The sequence below is a fragment of the Rhinolophus sinicus genome, linkage group LG04 (genome assembly GCF_036562045.2).
Source record: "Rhinolophus sinicus isolate RSC01 linkage group LG04, ASM3656204v1, whole genome shotgun sequence".
In the NCBI taxonomy this organism is placed as follows: domain Eukaryota; kingdom Metazoa; phylum Chordata; class Mammalia; order Chiroptera; family Rhinolophidae; genus Rhinolophus; species Rhinolophus sinicus.
In genome coordinates, this window is record NC_133754.1 from 7171521 (window position 1) to 7188827 (window position 17307).

The window sequence follows — 17307 nt, forward strand, 5'->3', positions numbered from 1 at the left end:
ATGCAGAAGGCAAGGACAAGAAGACGTCTTAGAGAATTCCAGTTAGCCATGCACAGTTTGGTGCCATGTAACTAATGAAAAAAGAAATAATTGAAAGAAATAATTACTTTCTTCCCTTTCTTGGAAATGCCACCAGCCGCTATATGATACTTGTACAGCAGGTCCTCGAATAACGCCATTTTGTTACAACATTGATGAGGAAAAATAATCGTTTCCTGGCTAGAGCCATTGACCGTGTGTGGAGTTCACGCATTCTGCCATGTCTGCGTGGGTTTCTCCAGGGCCTCTGGTTTCCTCCCACATCCCAAAGATGTGTACGTGAGGTGAATGGTGTGTCTACACTGTCCCAGTCTGAGTAAGTGTGGGTGTGGGTGTGAGTGTGCTCTGTGATGCAAGGGCGTCGGTCCTGTCCAGGGTTGGTTCCCACCTTGCTCCCTGAGCCGCCGGGACAGGCTCTGACCACCTCAATCCTGAACTGCAATAAGTGGGTTGGAAATAATGATCTTACTTGTTTTTATTAATCTTTCTTAAATGTACATATAGCTCACATTTATTTCAATGTATAATATTAGAAGTGCATTGAGTCTTTATTTAGAAGTTTGCTGATGTTTTTGTGACCAGAAATATGCCGTAGGAACTTAACTCCTGTTTCTTTCAGTCAGCCCATGGTGAAATTGGTTTCATCATATGTTGTGTTGCCTAAAGTCACAGTTTTTAAGAACCTGTCGACTATATTAAGGACTTACAGTACTTAGAAGCCCTGGTAATTGAAGTTTGTGGCAATTATAAATTATTATAGTAAGCCCTCTGGTATCTGAATGGCTTAGAGACTCTTCTCTCTCACTTGGGTGAACGCCCATGATACCAGGGAGGCACTAAACTGCTCAGCAACACTTCTCCCCAGTTCTGGGGCCCAGTGAGTCACATCCTGGGAAGTGGTTCTAGAAGGGATGCTTTATTTGACTCTCCATCACTAGCAGAGAAGCAGGGAGAAATATTCCTGGAGAAGCTGCAAGACAGAATCTGTGTTGTGATGCTGCAGGCAGGGTGTCACAGGGTCTTTAATGAGCCCGCTGTGACTTCTGGAGCTGCTGTGTCCCAGAGGCCCTTGCTTGACTCATTGCCACTTGACACAGTTACCTAAATTTGCAGTTATCAGAATTACGCTAGGAACACATAAACCTCTGACACTAGGCTACTGGTTAATTAATCACATATCTATATGCAGCAGCCTTGAAATAAATCATCCTTCGGAAGACTATATAATGCCATGAAAGAAGGTTCTCAGTATATTGCTAAGTGATTGTTGCACAAGAAAGAGCTGAGGCTGCAAAGCAAACCAGAAGTTCCTTTGGGGTCTGTAGGATTTCCCATCTGGGAGACACAGCTTCAGGAGGAACATGAAATGTGCTCCGAGGAGGGAGGAAAAAGACAAAAGTTTATAAAGGCAAAACCTGCCAGCTTACCTAAGTTGTTTTAAAAGAATTATGATTGGCACAGACAAATGTAACTAACATCAGTCTACACAGCATAGGTTACCGTGCTAGTTGTTAGGTTGGCGTTCATAGAAATAAGCCTCCGTCTGAGAAGGGCAACAGGCACAGCCATTTGTGGTAAGCAGAGGCTAAATGTTCATGTGCCATCCAGGTGTGGACGTGCATAAGGCCACGTCCCCCAGGGACCCCCACCCAGGTTCACTTTAGGGCCCCTTGATATTAGTGACTCCATTTCAGATGTTTCTATCCACATAGTAAAAACAGTTACTAATCAATGTATATAGATCATTCCAGTTATATGTTTTTGTATGTGTTGTACCCACAGTTTGTATGTTAGGAGATTATCTATACAGATGTAGATCAATACATTCAGAGTGATTGTTTCTAGATGGTGCAATTGAAGGTGATTTTTGTTTTCCTCTTTGTGTATCTCAAAAAATTCCCCTAATATGTGCATGTGTTATTTTAATAATTAAACTATAATAGATAATTTTAAAATTACCTAGGAGAATCTGTGGTAAAATTCATATTGATTGGGAAATACCACCTGGCCATTTCCAATCATTCAGGAAAGTCAAAAGTGGTAATGAATAGTAACTAGTATCAGATGCTGGACAGTTATTGAATTGCCTTCTTTTTCTATAAACTAGGGAATTTCCACATTTAATTTGCCCTAATACACTTACCTTTTCAGACCACACCGTCTTACCATTCCTTAGTCCAAGGGCTGGTTATATGTGCATGTTTATTAAATTAAGGATCCAAGAATAATTCAACTTGAAAGCCAGGCAGTCATGCTGAATTCTGATGCACAGGGAGATTGGCCATGATGAGTCTCTTCAGATGTGGAAGAAACCCTTAGGATCCATCTTGTGCAAGTTCCTCCTTCGCTCACAAATGGGAATATGTAATCCCATGTTGAGAAGTTGCATTATTTGCCCAAGACAGGAAGTGGAAAATCTAAAACTCAACACCAGTTTCCGTCTTTCCAAGCTGATGACCTTTCTATGGCACCACTAAATTATAGGAGAAAAGCTCCGGAATATCCCTCAAATACCTTAAGTGGCATCATAAGAGTCTAACCAAATAAAATCAATCAAGAACTTTGAGTGCGTGCTATGCATGTGGCACCGTGATACCATTTGGAGGCAAAGGTAGACTGAAGATGTTTATAACCTTAGAATGTTAATCGAGACGGAGCTGAATGGGGCGTATGCTTAGTCTTCCCATTATTTTCTGTATTTTCTACTAACTAGCAAGAGATTGGCTTCAACACAGGCAGTACATCCAGAAAACTGTTTTGAAGCTCATTCCAACAGAAATGCCAGCTTTTAAAAATATCCAGGAAATTGGCACAGTCCCTTTTTTAGCTGAGTGATATATATTTCCTCAAAAGCAATCTGCTCTGTGGTTTTAGCAAGAACAAGAAGAAATGCTATGAAGAGGTCAAATTCATTGGGCCGGAGCCATGCCATGTCACGCGTTTCCTTTGGTAAACCGCACACTGTCACAACCCACGCTTTCCATTGCCTAACTCTCCAAACAGGTAAAGAGAAACATACAGACATCTCTCAAAACGCAGGCACAGACATGATGGTTCATCTGGAATGATCTGAGCTACAATATTAACCGTTTGACTTCCCATTTCATCCCATGTTTCCTCTGCATCCCCAGGGCCTGGGAGTGCCTACCTGCAGGTCACCAGTTTATTGAGTCTCCATCTAATTTCAAGACTTATTGAAGTGCCCTCCGTGCTTCCATGTTCCTGAGGCTTTTCTTTATGAGATGTATCTCCTAATAAAACTTAAAAATAAAAGTCTGAGGCATGGGATCTACAATAATATCAATCCTTAGTTTCAATTTAGAAGAGATCTTAGATGTAATACGCGTATGTCCTCTCCCTCCCCACTCCATGTTCTAAATGAGAAAAGTGTGTGTTTGTGTGTATTTTACCCCCAACAATAATTAGTTGGAGTGCTGAGTAAATTCTGCAAGTTTATGCTGGGTATTTCTTGTAATTATAAGTTTTTAGGCACAACTTACATGACAACACATATTTGGCAAATCTTTTGGAGGTAGGTTAAGAGGTTTCATTCTTCCTTTAGTTATTTACCAGTCAGTTGTTTACGGAATGTGTCTACCCACTATACTAGACTTTTGTAGTATAGTTTACATAATCTGAGCATCCGAAAGCAATTCATTTCTCAATCCTTAGCTCTTTGCTTCCATGAATTGTCTTAAGCAATATCATAATACAAAGCAGCAACAAAATTAAAATAAATATTCAGTGACTCCTTACAATGTGTACAGAACCATGATACCATTTTCCTTGCAGTGTCACATTAAGGGGAAAAAATAGCAAAATCTTATAAGACTAATGGAGACTCAGTCTTTGATCTGAGAGTGCTATTTATCTCCTCTGAAAAATCCCAGTACCGTATCATCAGAGTTCTCTTTTTTCAGGAATAGTATCGCGTCATGGGCCCGTACAGTACCTGCTCTCCGTACTCTCAGAAGTCACAGCAGAACTAGCCAATAAACTCTGCCATAAAGAACTGTGAGAGCTGAGCGTACCTGAGAAGTTGTGTAAATCTGTCCATCTGAACTCTGTCTTACCCCTGGAGAAGGTCTGGTTTGTTTCTCCACTTGTGTTAAGCACATGAGGGTGACACCATGCTGAAATGGGAGGACCTTCTACCCCATATGATCCTCAGGCTAGTTTGGGATCTTTTCCTCCCCGAATGGCCAGTGCGTTGCACTGTGCACAGTAGGTGAACAAGAATTTATTCAGTGCATGGATAGGAAATTAAAACTAGGAAGAATGAATTTTTAGTCTGTTGAAGGATATTTCTTTTTTCAGTTTAGACAAAAGAAAAACCACAAAACAACAAAACACCTTTGTCTGTTTAATCCTACAGCAGTGACCATGTTTTTCAGATGAGGACCCTGAGGTCTAATGGAGGTTAACTGATGTGCCCCAAGTCTCATAACTGGTACGAGGCTTCAAGGCCCCATCTCTCTTTCTCTAATACCCCTCAGCCTCCCGCCAATGTATAATCTATGTCTACACACCTCTCTGAGATTGACAGTAGCAGAAATGTGGGCTTCCTGTCAGTTGTACCCCTCCTTAGAAACACCCTAGGGTCCCCAGACCACCACACGCATCCGGCTCATCCTCACGTCTCTGTGGCCTCCTGCTTCCGTCGTTATATATCAGAGACTCTATATGTTACACTTTAGAGCAGGAGAAATGACATGTTCTTTCAGGCCTTTAAAAGATGGCGGACTAGGGCAAGGTAAAAGGTGGGGATAAAAGGAAGAACAACAAAGAAATGAGAAAGGTAACATTTGACACTTTTTTCTCTAGAACTAGGTTGAAATTATTGCAGATGGAAAATACATCTTGATTTTTTTTTTTTTTTTTTTTTTGTAATTGAAAGTTGTTAATCTTTGGGCTCTCGCAAGAAATTAAAACTTAAATTGGACTTTTTGCCTCTTCCATATAACATTTAGGCCCCTGAGGAATATTATAATTGATGCCAGAGTATCAGGACCATGTTAACAAAGTATTTTATGTAAAACTATCCATAGCACCTTGTCTCTCATGGTCAATAAAAAGCTAGTAACAAGAGAGCATCTTTCTCAGAGGAATTCTTTTAACCTTTCAGATATAAACTATTTCATGCCAATTCCTGCTTAATTGGAGGGAAGTCATTTTTAAAAAATCACTGGATATGAGTTTGAAGTCTGTTCCATCCCTGACTCCTTTAATTGAATCAAGGTCACTTCATAAACTTGCCCAAACAGGTCTAATTCTCAGTTTGAAAAAGGGGGTAGAGGTGTTTAAAAGCACTAGTGTTTGATTAATAGTACTTAACTGGGGCTTAAGCACTTGCAGAGTGTCTTTAAGGAGTTGCTAGTAAGAATAAAGCTACCTAAAAAAATTATATTTCTCAGAAACCAAAAACAAATCATTTTAATGAACAAAGCAAAAACTGCCTTTTGTGGGGAAGTGAGAAAGATTATCATGCTCAACATATAGAAGGTTTTAATATCTGAACAGCCCTCTCTCCCAGGGAAAACTTGTGGTAACTCAGCCATCCAGACAGTTTTTAAAATGCCTGCACTTTTTCCTGCCCCAAGGACTCAGAGAAGATGTATGCTGAGTTTAGGGAAGCAGGACTCTGTAGCACTAAAGCTCTGGGGAGGAAAAGAAGAAATGCGAAGATGTGCCCCATGGAAGGATGTGAACCGGGGCCATCTGAATGGATGAGAAATCAAGAGTTCTGAAAAGAAGTTTTTGAGAGGCTTCCTCCCATGTTTCCTTCCCATTTTCTGGGCCTGACTGAGGAACGTCAAGCTCCCTTGATGCTTTTCTTAAGACAGGGTCATCCAAGTGGTCAAGTCATTAGAAAGACTCTGAGGAGGTGGCCTCCATGAGGGAGAATCAGTATCCCCGGCAGAGTCACTGAACGGAGCAAAGAAACAACTTGGAAGCAGATGAGGTCAGAGGCCCCTTGAGGTATCTTAGTTTTGTTTCTGCCATGGCTTAGCAAATGATGTCCCTTCTCCAAAGCCTGAGCTTTTTCAGCAGTGACATAAGGCTCATCCTAAGAGAGTGTCCTCAAGGTCGTAGGAACTAACCAATTAAGGGATTCTGTGGCATTTTGCAAATACCAAGTACTGTGGCAATGTTGGGAATTGATACTGGTGAGCCATGACAGAATGTAAATGAGTTCTTCACAGCCCTGTCTGCATGCGAGAAAGACCTGGGAGGCATCATACAAATACCAATGCCTGCGGGTTAATGCCCAGGCCGCTATGTTATTAAAACATTCCTCAGGTGATTCTGACGCCCAAAAGATTGAAAACACTAGCATGTAACAGGAGGATTGATGGCTGTCAGTAATAGGTGGGGAAATGGCAAAAAAGAAACAGGTTGAAATAAGGTCATAAAATATGAGAATGAGAATTAAAATAGAGTAAAAGGTACAATGGTTTAGTGGGAAGGAAGTGACTGACATAGGCAATAATGAAGGCCCAAAGGAAGAAGAAATGAAAGGGAAGGAGGTAGTTTATTCGTTTAAGTCTCACCTGTATCACACAGGTGGAGATGTCCCCCTCATCATATCTGCATGAGGTGCCCTTGAAGTAGCCTTTGGTCTAAATGGGAAAAAGGCTGGTTGGAAGGAGAGGAAAAATGAAGGTAGCCTGATGCAGAAAAATGTGCTCAGAGCCCAGGACAAAGTCCCTGTTTTTCTCTGACTCTAGGAAAATAACCAAGGGACTGTTTTCTCACCCATGAGCGGTGAGAGAGGGAAGCAAGGATGCCTGGGCACGTGCCAAACAGAAGAGTCTCTGAGGACCTCACGACTGGTGTAGGCAGAGCCGGCACACAGGATGGGCCTCGTCTCCTCCAGTAAGAGGTTCGGTCAAGGGTGGTTGGTTCCCACCATGCACAGCGGCTCGGCCAGGCCTCTCCTGGGTGCCAGCCACAAACCTGCTGTAGCAGGAACTTTCTCCAGAAATATGGCTGCAAAGAAAACTCATTCACAACAGCATCCAGTAGATCAGAAAAATGTGTTATGGAGACATTGCCTGGAGGATTTATGAAAGCATTCCGTCACAAAATCATCACAGGAGAGGCAGGAAGCCGCATTAAGAGAGGAACAGGTAGAGAGATTAGTGAAATGTGAGAAGGCAAGATGGACGGCAGGGAGTCCTAAAAGGCCACAGATGGATGGTAAAAGCTGGAGAAGAAGAGGTCCTCGCAATAACAGAGAAGCTGGTAGAAAAGGCTGAGAGAAAGCAGGTGTCAAAAAAAAAGAAAAAAAGCAAGAAATGCAAGCGTGGAAAAAGGTCGGGAAGAAAGCATGAGGAGATGAGGACCGAGTTTTAAAGTTTAGGGGGTGGTGGTACCCCTGTGGCATGCATTAGAATCACCCTAGAAACTTGTTGAAATGCGAATCCCCAGACCCCAGTCCAGAAACTCGGGTTCAGCAGATCTGGGATGGGGCCACGAATTCTTACTTAAGACCTACCACGGCAGTGTGTGGAACAAACTTGGAGGAATACGGGCCTTGAGATACCAATTAGTTGTTCATACCAGTGTCGTTCTGCCTTGGTTGTATTTTCAGAGAGGATGGGGAGTGTTTCTGTCCTGACGCCAGGCACACATAAGTGTGCAGAAGTCAGTGTCCACGTTGGTGACGAGGGTATGGGGAGGAGCCGACGTGAGGGGCAGCCTGAGCTCAGTCACTGCCCATTGCTTCCCACCAAGCTTAAGAGCAAAATCTCGGTCCCCACTCAGTGGGCTAGATAGCTGGAGTTTATATAGGGCACAGAAACTGAGAGAAGAAAAAGACTTTCTATTCAATTCATCTTTGTTATCCCAAGCATTTGGTGCTAGAAAAGCTTTGTGGGAAAGTCACTATTTCTTGCAAAGGGTGATGCCTAGGGCTGAGAACATGCTTTGCTTTGGGGCTGACCTTCATTTATTTCACATTTCAGAGTGTGGATGTGTTTTATGTGGTAGGAAGCAGCAGTTCAATGTGTGTGTGTGTGTGTGTGTGTGTGTGTGCATGCAGTGTAGGGGGGTTAGTAGGCGTAGGAAATATCACTTCTTGAGGGGAAGGTTTCTTGAAGAAAATGAGAAGTGACCATCTGTTAAATTGGAAAGAAATCTGCAAGTTAGGAGGAGAAAGAGGTGACAGCCCTTCCATGTGAGAGGAGACACCCCTTCAGGGGAAGGCTTCTCTCTTCGAACAAGATCAGCTGTGGTGCAGTCGCACCGAGTAAAACCCACTGGTGGAGCGAGTGATGTTCCCAAGCATGGGGGGGGTCTGTCTGGGAAGGAGGGGGACCGTGGCCAAGGGAGGGGTGTCTGTTCCTGAAAATCCGTGTCGTTACGTGATTTATCTTGGTCTAAGTGTGACTCCATAAAAAGCATCTTTAAAGCCTTTAGAAGGTAGAAAAAAGCTAGTGCTATATGTTGGAAAGGGAAGTAGGGATTGAAAGTGAAAAAGACAACTGAAGTCTAATCAAAAGAAAAGGAAGAATAGAGGTGGGGTGCCCTCCAGGGGTGGCTGTTGCCTGGACTTGGGGCTCTTAACAGCCCAGCCTCCTCTACCCCCACTGATCGTGTCCAGTCAGCCTGGGCAGCTGCTCCTTCTGGAGACGGCTGAGTCCTCCGTGAAAGCCACCTCCCCCGTGTGGCAGCCCCACCCCTGCACCCCCTCAGCTTGTGCATGTGGGGCCCAGCCCACCCCTCCTCCTTCACAGAAGCGCCCTCCCTCAGCTCTCCCTTCCCAGCCGGAAGCCTCCTCTCCCTTAATCCTATTGGCTTAACACACTGTGGGCACAGCCCCACCCAGGCAGTGCTAAGAGGCCACGGCCAGGTCCATAGCTGTCCTTGGTTCTCCTGGCTGCCTGGCAGGGCGCTTCTGAGGTCGGGCAGGGGCCGTGCTGTGCCTACAGCAGCACTCACCTGAGGTTTGCAGGGGTCACTGCGTACGCCCTTCCCAGAGGACACCTAAGGCATTCCTCAGCTGGGTAGCAGGTGGCATCCTTCAGCAGCCTTCTAAGTGGCAGACTCATCCTGCTGCAGCCAGGAGTGGGCATGCCTCTTTCTTTTGTGTACTTTCCTCCGAGGACAATGGAGGGGGCTGTGGGAGGCGGCAGAGGGTAACGCCAATGGGCAAACGATGAAGCATGATGTGAACTCTGTAGTGCCAGGCGCCCAGAAGCAACCCAGAGTCCCTGCCACTGGCGCAGACCCCTTCCTAGGAAGAGCTGTGTGGAAGGACGGGCGGAGCACTTGGTTTTCCTGAGTCACCTGCTGCCAGTCGTGTCTCCAGACTCACATTTGAGCCACTATAATAACAGCATCTAGCTTACCTGCATTTTCCAAATTACCTTCATCCCCCTGGCCTCACACAAAGATGGAGCTAGACAGCGTGCTTCTCTGCAGACCTGAATAACAGCTAATGCACAGACAGTAATGCAGGCTGCACGTATAAAATGGTATGCCAATGCTAAGTTGTAATAATAATAATTCTGCAAAAATGTCGCAGAAGGAATTTCCGTGAGCAGTTTGAGGAAGATTGCTGCTTCCGTGACGATACAGGTGTTACTGAAAAACAGATCGATGGCGGTCCGTTGGGACCATAAGAGGCTGTATCCAGCAGGACACTGGCTGTGCGGCTGGCATCTCACAATGCTGTCCAGCCCTGAGCCTGGACATGGGGAGGCACCACAGTGACTGCTGCCCGATGAGCTGGGGCCTTCATCTCACCTGTGGGTGGGGCTGCAACTTCTCAACCTGTTCAGACGCTTGGGACCAAACTCTGGGAAAGAGGGCTTTCCACTACCTTTACTCTAACTGAAGGCGCTGGACACTTACACACGCGGGTGAGGGGAGATGGTCGGGTAGGCGCCATGACGGAGGTCCTTTGAGAAGCATGAGGCCTTGAGCACAGCTCCCTTAATGGGGCCTTATTAACCCCTGAGGCCCTGGAGCTCAGCGGTTTGCGGCTGTCAGTGTGGCCACTTCAGAGGAGGGAGACACGGGGCAGGAGAAGGCGTCTGGGACTGGTTGGAATCAGACCTCAAGACAGCCAGATGGATGAGCTCAGCCATTCCGCATTTCTCCTGCAGTAGACACGTGTGTGTGTTTTTCACAAAGGGCCAAGCTCTTCACTTTCTTCGCAGGGCCTTGCTCCAGCGGAACACTCCCCACAATAGAGGCGGGAATGGAATGTTCCCTCTGAGAGGAACGAAATCGCCACTGCGGAGCTGCCCCTGCTTTCCTTCTCTGCAAGGCCACGTCATGCATTATGTCTAGGAATACAGGTTCTGCAGTCACACCTGCTGATTGTAAACCTGCCCCCACAACCAGCACAAACCTATGCAACCGCCGTGTCTCTCAAACTCACAAATACGAGGTCTGACAGGTTCGCAAACGCATCCTACAAAAAGTGCTACACACCTCATTGCTGAATATCACTACGGTCACCTTCAAAGTACTCCCCTGGGGAAGCTATGCGCTGATACTAGCACCTAGTCCACCCTTCAAAGCAATTCTGGAACTCTGTTTCTCAAATGGCCATCAGAACTGTCGTCATATTACCCTTGATGTCCTGAATGTCATCAAAATGTCTGTCTTTCAATATTTCCTTTATCTTTGGGTAAAGAAAGAAGTCACTGGGGGCCAGATCAGGTGAGTGGGGAGGGTGTTCCAATACAGTTATTTGTTTACTGGCTAAAAACTCCCTCACATACAGTGCTGTGTGAGCTGGTGCATTGTCGTGATGCAAGAGCCATGAATTGTTAGCAAAAAGTTCAGGTCTAATTTTTTCATGCAGCCTTTTCAGCACTTCCAAATAGTAAACTTGGTTAACTGTCCAGTTGGTACAAATTCATAATGAATAATCCCTCTGATATCAAGAAAGTTTAGAAACATCGTTGTAACAAGTTCTCGAACTTCATTGTCAGACCTCTTAATACTCGTATTTCCTAGGTCTCGCTTTTTGTGAGGTGAAAGGAGTTTGTGCAAATAGAATGCTCTTAGCACATTGCCTGGCACATAAACTCCTGAGCTCTTACTGTCACTGGTAGTATTACCACCGCTGCTGCTGCTGCTACTGTTATTTAGGGAAAATGGGAAGGAAAATAGAGGAGTGACTTTTTTGCCCAAATCCCCCCTCACTCCCTGAGGAGGTGCTCAGGGCATTGGGCTGGGCTGGGAGGACCACCATCGAGGGTGCTGAGCGTGGAGCTGGGCTCCAGACAATAGGAGGCCATGGAATGAAAGAATGACAAGACCAACGTACGGTTTCCCCAGAAGTATTTGTCCAAACATGCGAACCAGAACCGCAGTCCAGGAAGCAGGTGACAGACTGAGCAGTGGCCAGCAGTTCTCAAAGTGTGCTCTCGGTCCCAGCAGCCTCAGCACCACCTGGGAACTCGGAGGAAGGCAAATGCTCAGGCTTCCATCCAGGCTCCGAAAGATGTTTCAGCAGATTCTGGTGGGGGCCAATATCTGTGAATTGTTGGGTTAAACTAACCCCAGCTGTTTTATAAGTAAGTCCCAAATCTTCAGAGACTTACAAAAAGAAAACACACACAAACACACCAAAACAAAGCAAAACAGTTTATTTCTTGGGCACAGAAGCATCCAAAGCAGATATTCTTGGTCTCTGGGCAGCTGTCCACCATGTGCTCCTTCCAGCAGCAGGAAGACAACGAGGGATTGTGCAGAAAGCAGACATCCTTCCTGCTCACGCTCCCTGGGTGAAAGCCAGTCATGTGGCAACCCCAAGGCTGTCAGTCACCGCTCAGGAACACCGCTGTATAAGCACAGAACAGCAGAGCTTGGGAGGTACACAGTGTGCTCTCTCTGCCACAGAAGCTCAGCTGACCCCAGGCACCCTGTGAGAAGAGCCAGGATGCAGGGAGGACGATGGAGCCTGCAGAGTCCCTAAGTCACCGGGCCGTCAGGGCTGGAAGGAGAACAGATACCACGGGGATGTCTTCCAGGCCTCAGACCCTGTGTCGTCCTGTGTTCTGGACCTACCAGCACAACCACCCATCTGGGCAGCCCATGAGATCCTTGAAAAGGACTTTCCTTGCACGTGGGAAAGAAGTGCAGGGTTCAGCAGCCTGCTCATGCCATTCCAGGAGGACATCTGTCAACGTGGAGGGAGGATATTAAACACAGTTCCCCAAGGACGCAAAGCCGAACTGTTCTTGAGACATCCAGATATTGTTAGAAACAATATGTTGAAGTGTTCTATTATTTAGTTACATCTTGCCTGAGCATGAAAAAAAGATATTAACATACTATTAGCTTACTGGGACATCACCCAAAATAACTTACATTTTTCATATGGTGCTAATTGTTTTTCTGAGGCTGGCTCAGGCTCGTAAGAGAGAGATTTCAAAGCTTCCACTAGATTATTTACGTAAAGAAGTTAAGCATGCCATTATCTGTTCCCATGGAAACACAAGTAAGTAATACAGGAGCGGGAAGAGGTCACTTGGACCATAATTAACATGAAGAGTAATGGTTTATATAGAATCTAGTAGAGTACAGTGAGGTGACGTAATACCTTTAAACCAGGGGGTCCAAACTGCGGCCCACGGGCCAACTGCGACCCACAATCCATTTCTTACTCGCTCGCGGCAAGCTCCAAAAATATATTTAGTTTACTTAAATAAACCAGGTGAGGCAATATGTACTTCACGTCGAGTGAGTGGCCCAGCTGTTTGTGTATTTTACCGCATATGGCCCTTGGTGAAAAACGTTGAAAAAAGTTTGGACACCCCTCCTTTAAACCTCTTTTTCAGCAGTGCAATTTAATCTTTGGATCAATTTTCGTACACTAGCGTCACTTTGGTAATTTTAGTAGCCTCATGTTGATTTTTAAAATGTAAGTTAACTTTGTTGAGCAAACTTTTTCCAGTGTTGTTATTTCATTTTTGATCCAATCAGAAAATTCCAGCAACAGTTTTTCCAAGGTCCTAATCAAGTAGAAATCGATGACAGCCCTGGCTTTCCCTTTTCATATGTCACAGCTCCTTGCCCATGGTTTCTCAATAAACAGTTGGCTGCTGAAGGAATCAGTGATAATCCAGACGCACCACTGGATTCAGCAGGGCCTTTAAAACCACCAAAGGAAGACTGACTTATGCTCAGAATGGTTTACCTTTGAAGTGTCTTCTTGTATCTTTTTTTTATTATTTTTAAATTGAAAACTGGTAATCCACATGTGGTGGTTCTTAGCTAAATATTCCATTCATCGGCACACAGGGCCCTCCTTGGGGATTCTTACAAAAAGACGCGCACTGTCGCTTATTTTTTATTCTTGTGCTTGTGTGAATAGTGCATTTATTGTTCAGTCTCTCAAGGGTACATTTGATCATGGAAGCTTGGTTACACATTTTTCAAAATCATTTAATTTATTACATTGTCCCAGAACGAACTAAAGAGAAAAAAAAAAATAAGAGAAATGAAAGAGTGGACCTTTCAAGTTTCTGAATTTTTAATGCAGTGAGAAATGATGTTAAGTTAGACTTTATTAGGATTTTGTTTCTTTTAGAGCTCCGGTCCAGGAAACACAATCTAGCTGCTTCTAGGAAGCCTCCTCTGGGGTGTGGGTTCAGCACTGCAGCCTGACGCTGAATAACATCTACAAACAGGTGGCCTGAAGTTAAGTGGTGTCAATATACAATTTCTCACCCTTTAGAAGATAGCCACTTTGCTGCCACATGAGTAACCAAACATTTTTTTTTTTGCAAATATCTAGCTTGAAATCACTTAATCAGGAATTAAACCAGTTCTATGCCCCAATTATAAAAACATTGATGGGATTGGCTATGGTATTGATTGGGGGGCTGGACAGAGTTGCAGCAGCTGGGTTTTTATATATATGTAATGATACCACATTCCTATTCCAGAACTGCAAACAACGTGGTATCCTAGCTGGCAGGAGCCGTGGTCACTTGGTTTAGCCAAGAATAAGAGCTGTCAGTAGTGTCATTCCACGAGCTTATAAGAGAACCCCTAAAGTAATAGATGGTGCGCTTTCCTCCATGTATTTATGTTCAGATAATTTATTTAAATAATGTTGCTGGCACATGCTTTATAGCTGCTTGCATTTTGCTACACAGATTTCAGTGTATCTTGCAGACTATGCAATTCATTTGGAAAATGTAATTTCCATCCCTGCATACTAATCGATTTCTTCACAAACACCTGCTATCAGTTATGATAATAAAAATGCCAGTCTGAATTGAGGAAGGGCCAAATAGAGCTTCCTAAGGAAATGACTTAAGTGTCTTTGAATGCTACTAAATGTAGTAATGTGCTTCTGTAGTGCCAACACTTTTTTCATCGTTTGCATTTTCGGTAATTTTGCCCTATTACAACATCCCTCTCTCAAATGATGCCTCGTAACCATTTCCTCATGGATTGGTAAACTGAGTTGTCAGGAGTAGGTGTCTCAGGGTGTGGACAAGATCTGAAGTCGGGCAGAGCAATGTCACACGCCCTCGCTCATGCTCCTGGGTGTACCCTGGGCCACGTCTGATTTCAGGAGTCCCTAAAAACTGTAAAATTGGCCGCTCCCTGGTTTTGCACACGCGTGTCCACCAAACAAAATTCCCTTTGCTCATTCCCTTCAGCCTGCAGCTCATTCCGCACACCACCGCCTCACCGATCATCCTGTCACCCGTTTCCTCAGGTCTTCAGTCCTTGTCACTTGGCCGCTCCGTTGAGCCCACTCTCCAGCCTGACTTCTGAGCCTCGATCCTCTCTCGCCACCTGACACGGCTCGCCTGTCTCTCACCGTTTCCAGACAGACTCTGGCCATTTTTGGTCGAGCTTCTCTTCTTCCTGCCCCAAATACTCTCTTCAATTCTCATCGCTGGACATTTGCTTAGGCTCTTGCTCCTGAGGGGATGACCGTGCCCACTTCTGGGATTGCATCCTCCAAAGCCCACTTTAATTATTCCAGTTGGCGTTTTTCTTTCTCTTTCCTGAACTCGCATGGATGCATTCATTTGCCATCTACCTTGACACTATGGTGCTCATTCACTTAGTCACTCGAGCAGCATTTATGGAGTTCTTCCTATATATCAGGCATCAGGCTGTCCTCTCTTTCTGTGAATGTGTTGGTTTCCTTCCAAATGTGTCAGTTTCTTATTTGCAGCTCCGTGAGAGAAGAGACATACTCTGTCTCTTCCTTTCATGATCCAAGCTGCCCGGGCACAGAGCACGCGTGCAGTAAATCCTTGTTGACTAATCGATCCCTAATGGTTTGCAGTATTTTAGTGTGTACTCTACATAGGTGATCATTTTGAAAAGTAGAATACCACAAAACAATTCTTAACATAATTTGACGTTTGATGTTTGCAGAGCGGATTCACCAGGGTCTCACGGCACATCAGTAAAGACTTGCCGTCATCATATGTGACGTGCAGGAGGACACATGAGACACTGCCCTCCATCTGGCTGTCTGGCAGGGGTCGGGGTTCGGGGAGGTGGTGGGAGTGAGCACGGGCTGAGGACGATAGTAGGTCCAAACGGTGCCTCACAAACCGGAAGTTACTTCTTCGAAGAAGTTTCTAATAACAAGCTTTTAAAATATTCTTTCACTTTCTCTTGCTTCCAAAAGTACGGAAAGAATTTTCTGTGGGAGGGGGAAATAATGTGCGACACCAGTGGGAGAGGAGAAAGGGAGAATTCGAGATTGATTTTGAGCTAAACGCACAGACGGGCAGAATTGCCGAGGGACTGAGAGCCGGGACCCTGGAGCCAGCAGTCTGGGTGTGAAGACTGTTTGAATGACTTGCTTTGAGGGCTCACACACGTCCTCTGACTTCTCTGGGCCTCGTTTTCCTCATCTGTAAAGAGGGAGACTAAGAGCAGCACACACGGCACAGGCTCAGTGGGGGTAGTTAGGAAGTGCGTGAGTTCACGCGAAGCCCTTGGCCCGTGTCCGTTTTATGGCGAGTGCTCAGCAAGCTGCTGTCCACACTGGAGAGACCACAGAGCAGTGAGCTGGCATGTGGAGGAAGGGTGCCCCGTCCTTCACTGTCTCTTTGGCCATTCACGCTCCCCAGTCATTCAGTTCCTTGAGACGTGTAAGACCCTGAGAGAGCGGCCTCAGTATCCCAGTGAGACGGCGATGTGACTGAGGTCTGAACCTACACACAGAATTGTAGGTGTCAGGAAGGAAAGTTAGAGTAACCCATCAGCCTTGTAGTGAAAAAGAGTTTTCCTCTGCTGGTGAAACAGATGGAAGCAGGTTACCATTCTGGTAGGAGTTAGAGAAAATAGTTTGTGCCGTTTGTCCCAGCAGAGAGCATAAGCGTCCCTCCCTGCCCTGGGCCCTGCGTGCTCCCCCTGCGGGGCTGCTGCTGCTGAGAAAAGGGCAGCGCTGCAAGGAGCCAAGTAATCCTGCGGAAAGGGAGAGGACAGCAACATGGGCCATGGGACTGTCACCTGGAATCCTGAACATTGCCAGCACCCCCAGACACATACTGACTTCCGAGAGGATGCCCAGCATACAGGGAGGGGACCAGAGACAACACATTTGGAAGAGCTCCGTCCGGTTCCCACAGGAAACATTCATACGTGAGACAGGACAAATAGAATAGATTTTTTTAAAAGTTGCACAAGGAGGGATGCTCACCAACGGTGAGGAGCCCTGGGGTGAGGCATTTCGGTGTAATTTCCGAGCTGGATCGGATGTTCAGAATGTGGGTGAGACTCCCCTTTCCCACAGAAGGCCCCCTCCATCGAAGCACGAAGGTAACTCACCTGAACTCCTTCTGTTTGTCCCCCAGCCCTGGCTGCTCAGGCCTATGCCCTTAAAGAAGAGAATGACAGTCTCCGTTGGCAGCTGGACGCCTATAGGAATGAGGTAGAGCTGCTGAAACAAGAAAAAGAACAGCTTTTCCGAACAGAAGAAAACCTCACCAAGGACCAACAGCTTCAGTTCCTGCAGCAAACCTTGCAAGGCATGCAGCAGGTATGTGAGCCCACAATTTTTTTTTTTTTTGAACATGGGTGGAAGTGAAATGGGAGCCATTTGCCAGGACAGGTGGGGGAGAAGAAACAACCAAAAAGCTAAGTTGCTAGGAAAGAGCAGTGCCGATGGCTGTTGGTGGAAGGGTAGAGCCTGGGGAAAAGCCAAACTAAAGAAATACATTGCAGAAATCCGCCCTCAAGGTAGAAAGTAAAGGAAGAAAGTCTGGGTGATGGAGAGGTTTGGATATGAAATTTAGCCTCATCGCCAATGGTCTGTAC

The 17307-nt window shown here is 45.5% G+C and overlaps 1 protein-coding gene across 5 annotated transcripts in view; it reads left to right on the forward strand.

The window, feature by feature from the left end:
- ENOX1 (ecto-NOX disulfide-thiol exchanger 1) overlaps positions 1-17307 on the forward strand; it is a 511619-nt gene that overhangs the window by 417493 nt on the left and 76819 nt on the right. For all 5 annotated transcript variants that reach the window (XM_019749803.2, XM_074329326.1, XM_074329327.1 and 2 more), the window contains one exon: positions 16845-17029. In XM_019749803.2, the coding sequence (XP_019605362.1) occupies positions 16845-17029 (185 nt within the window). The remainder of the gene's footprint in view (positions 1-16844; positions 17030-17307) is intronic.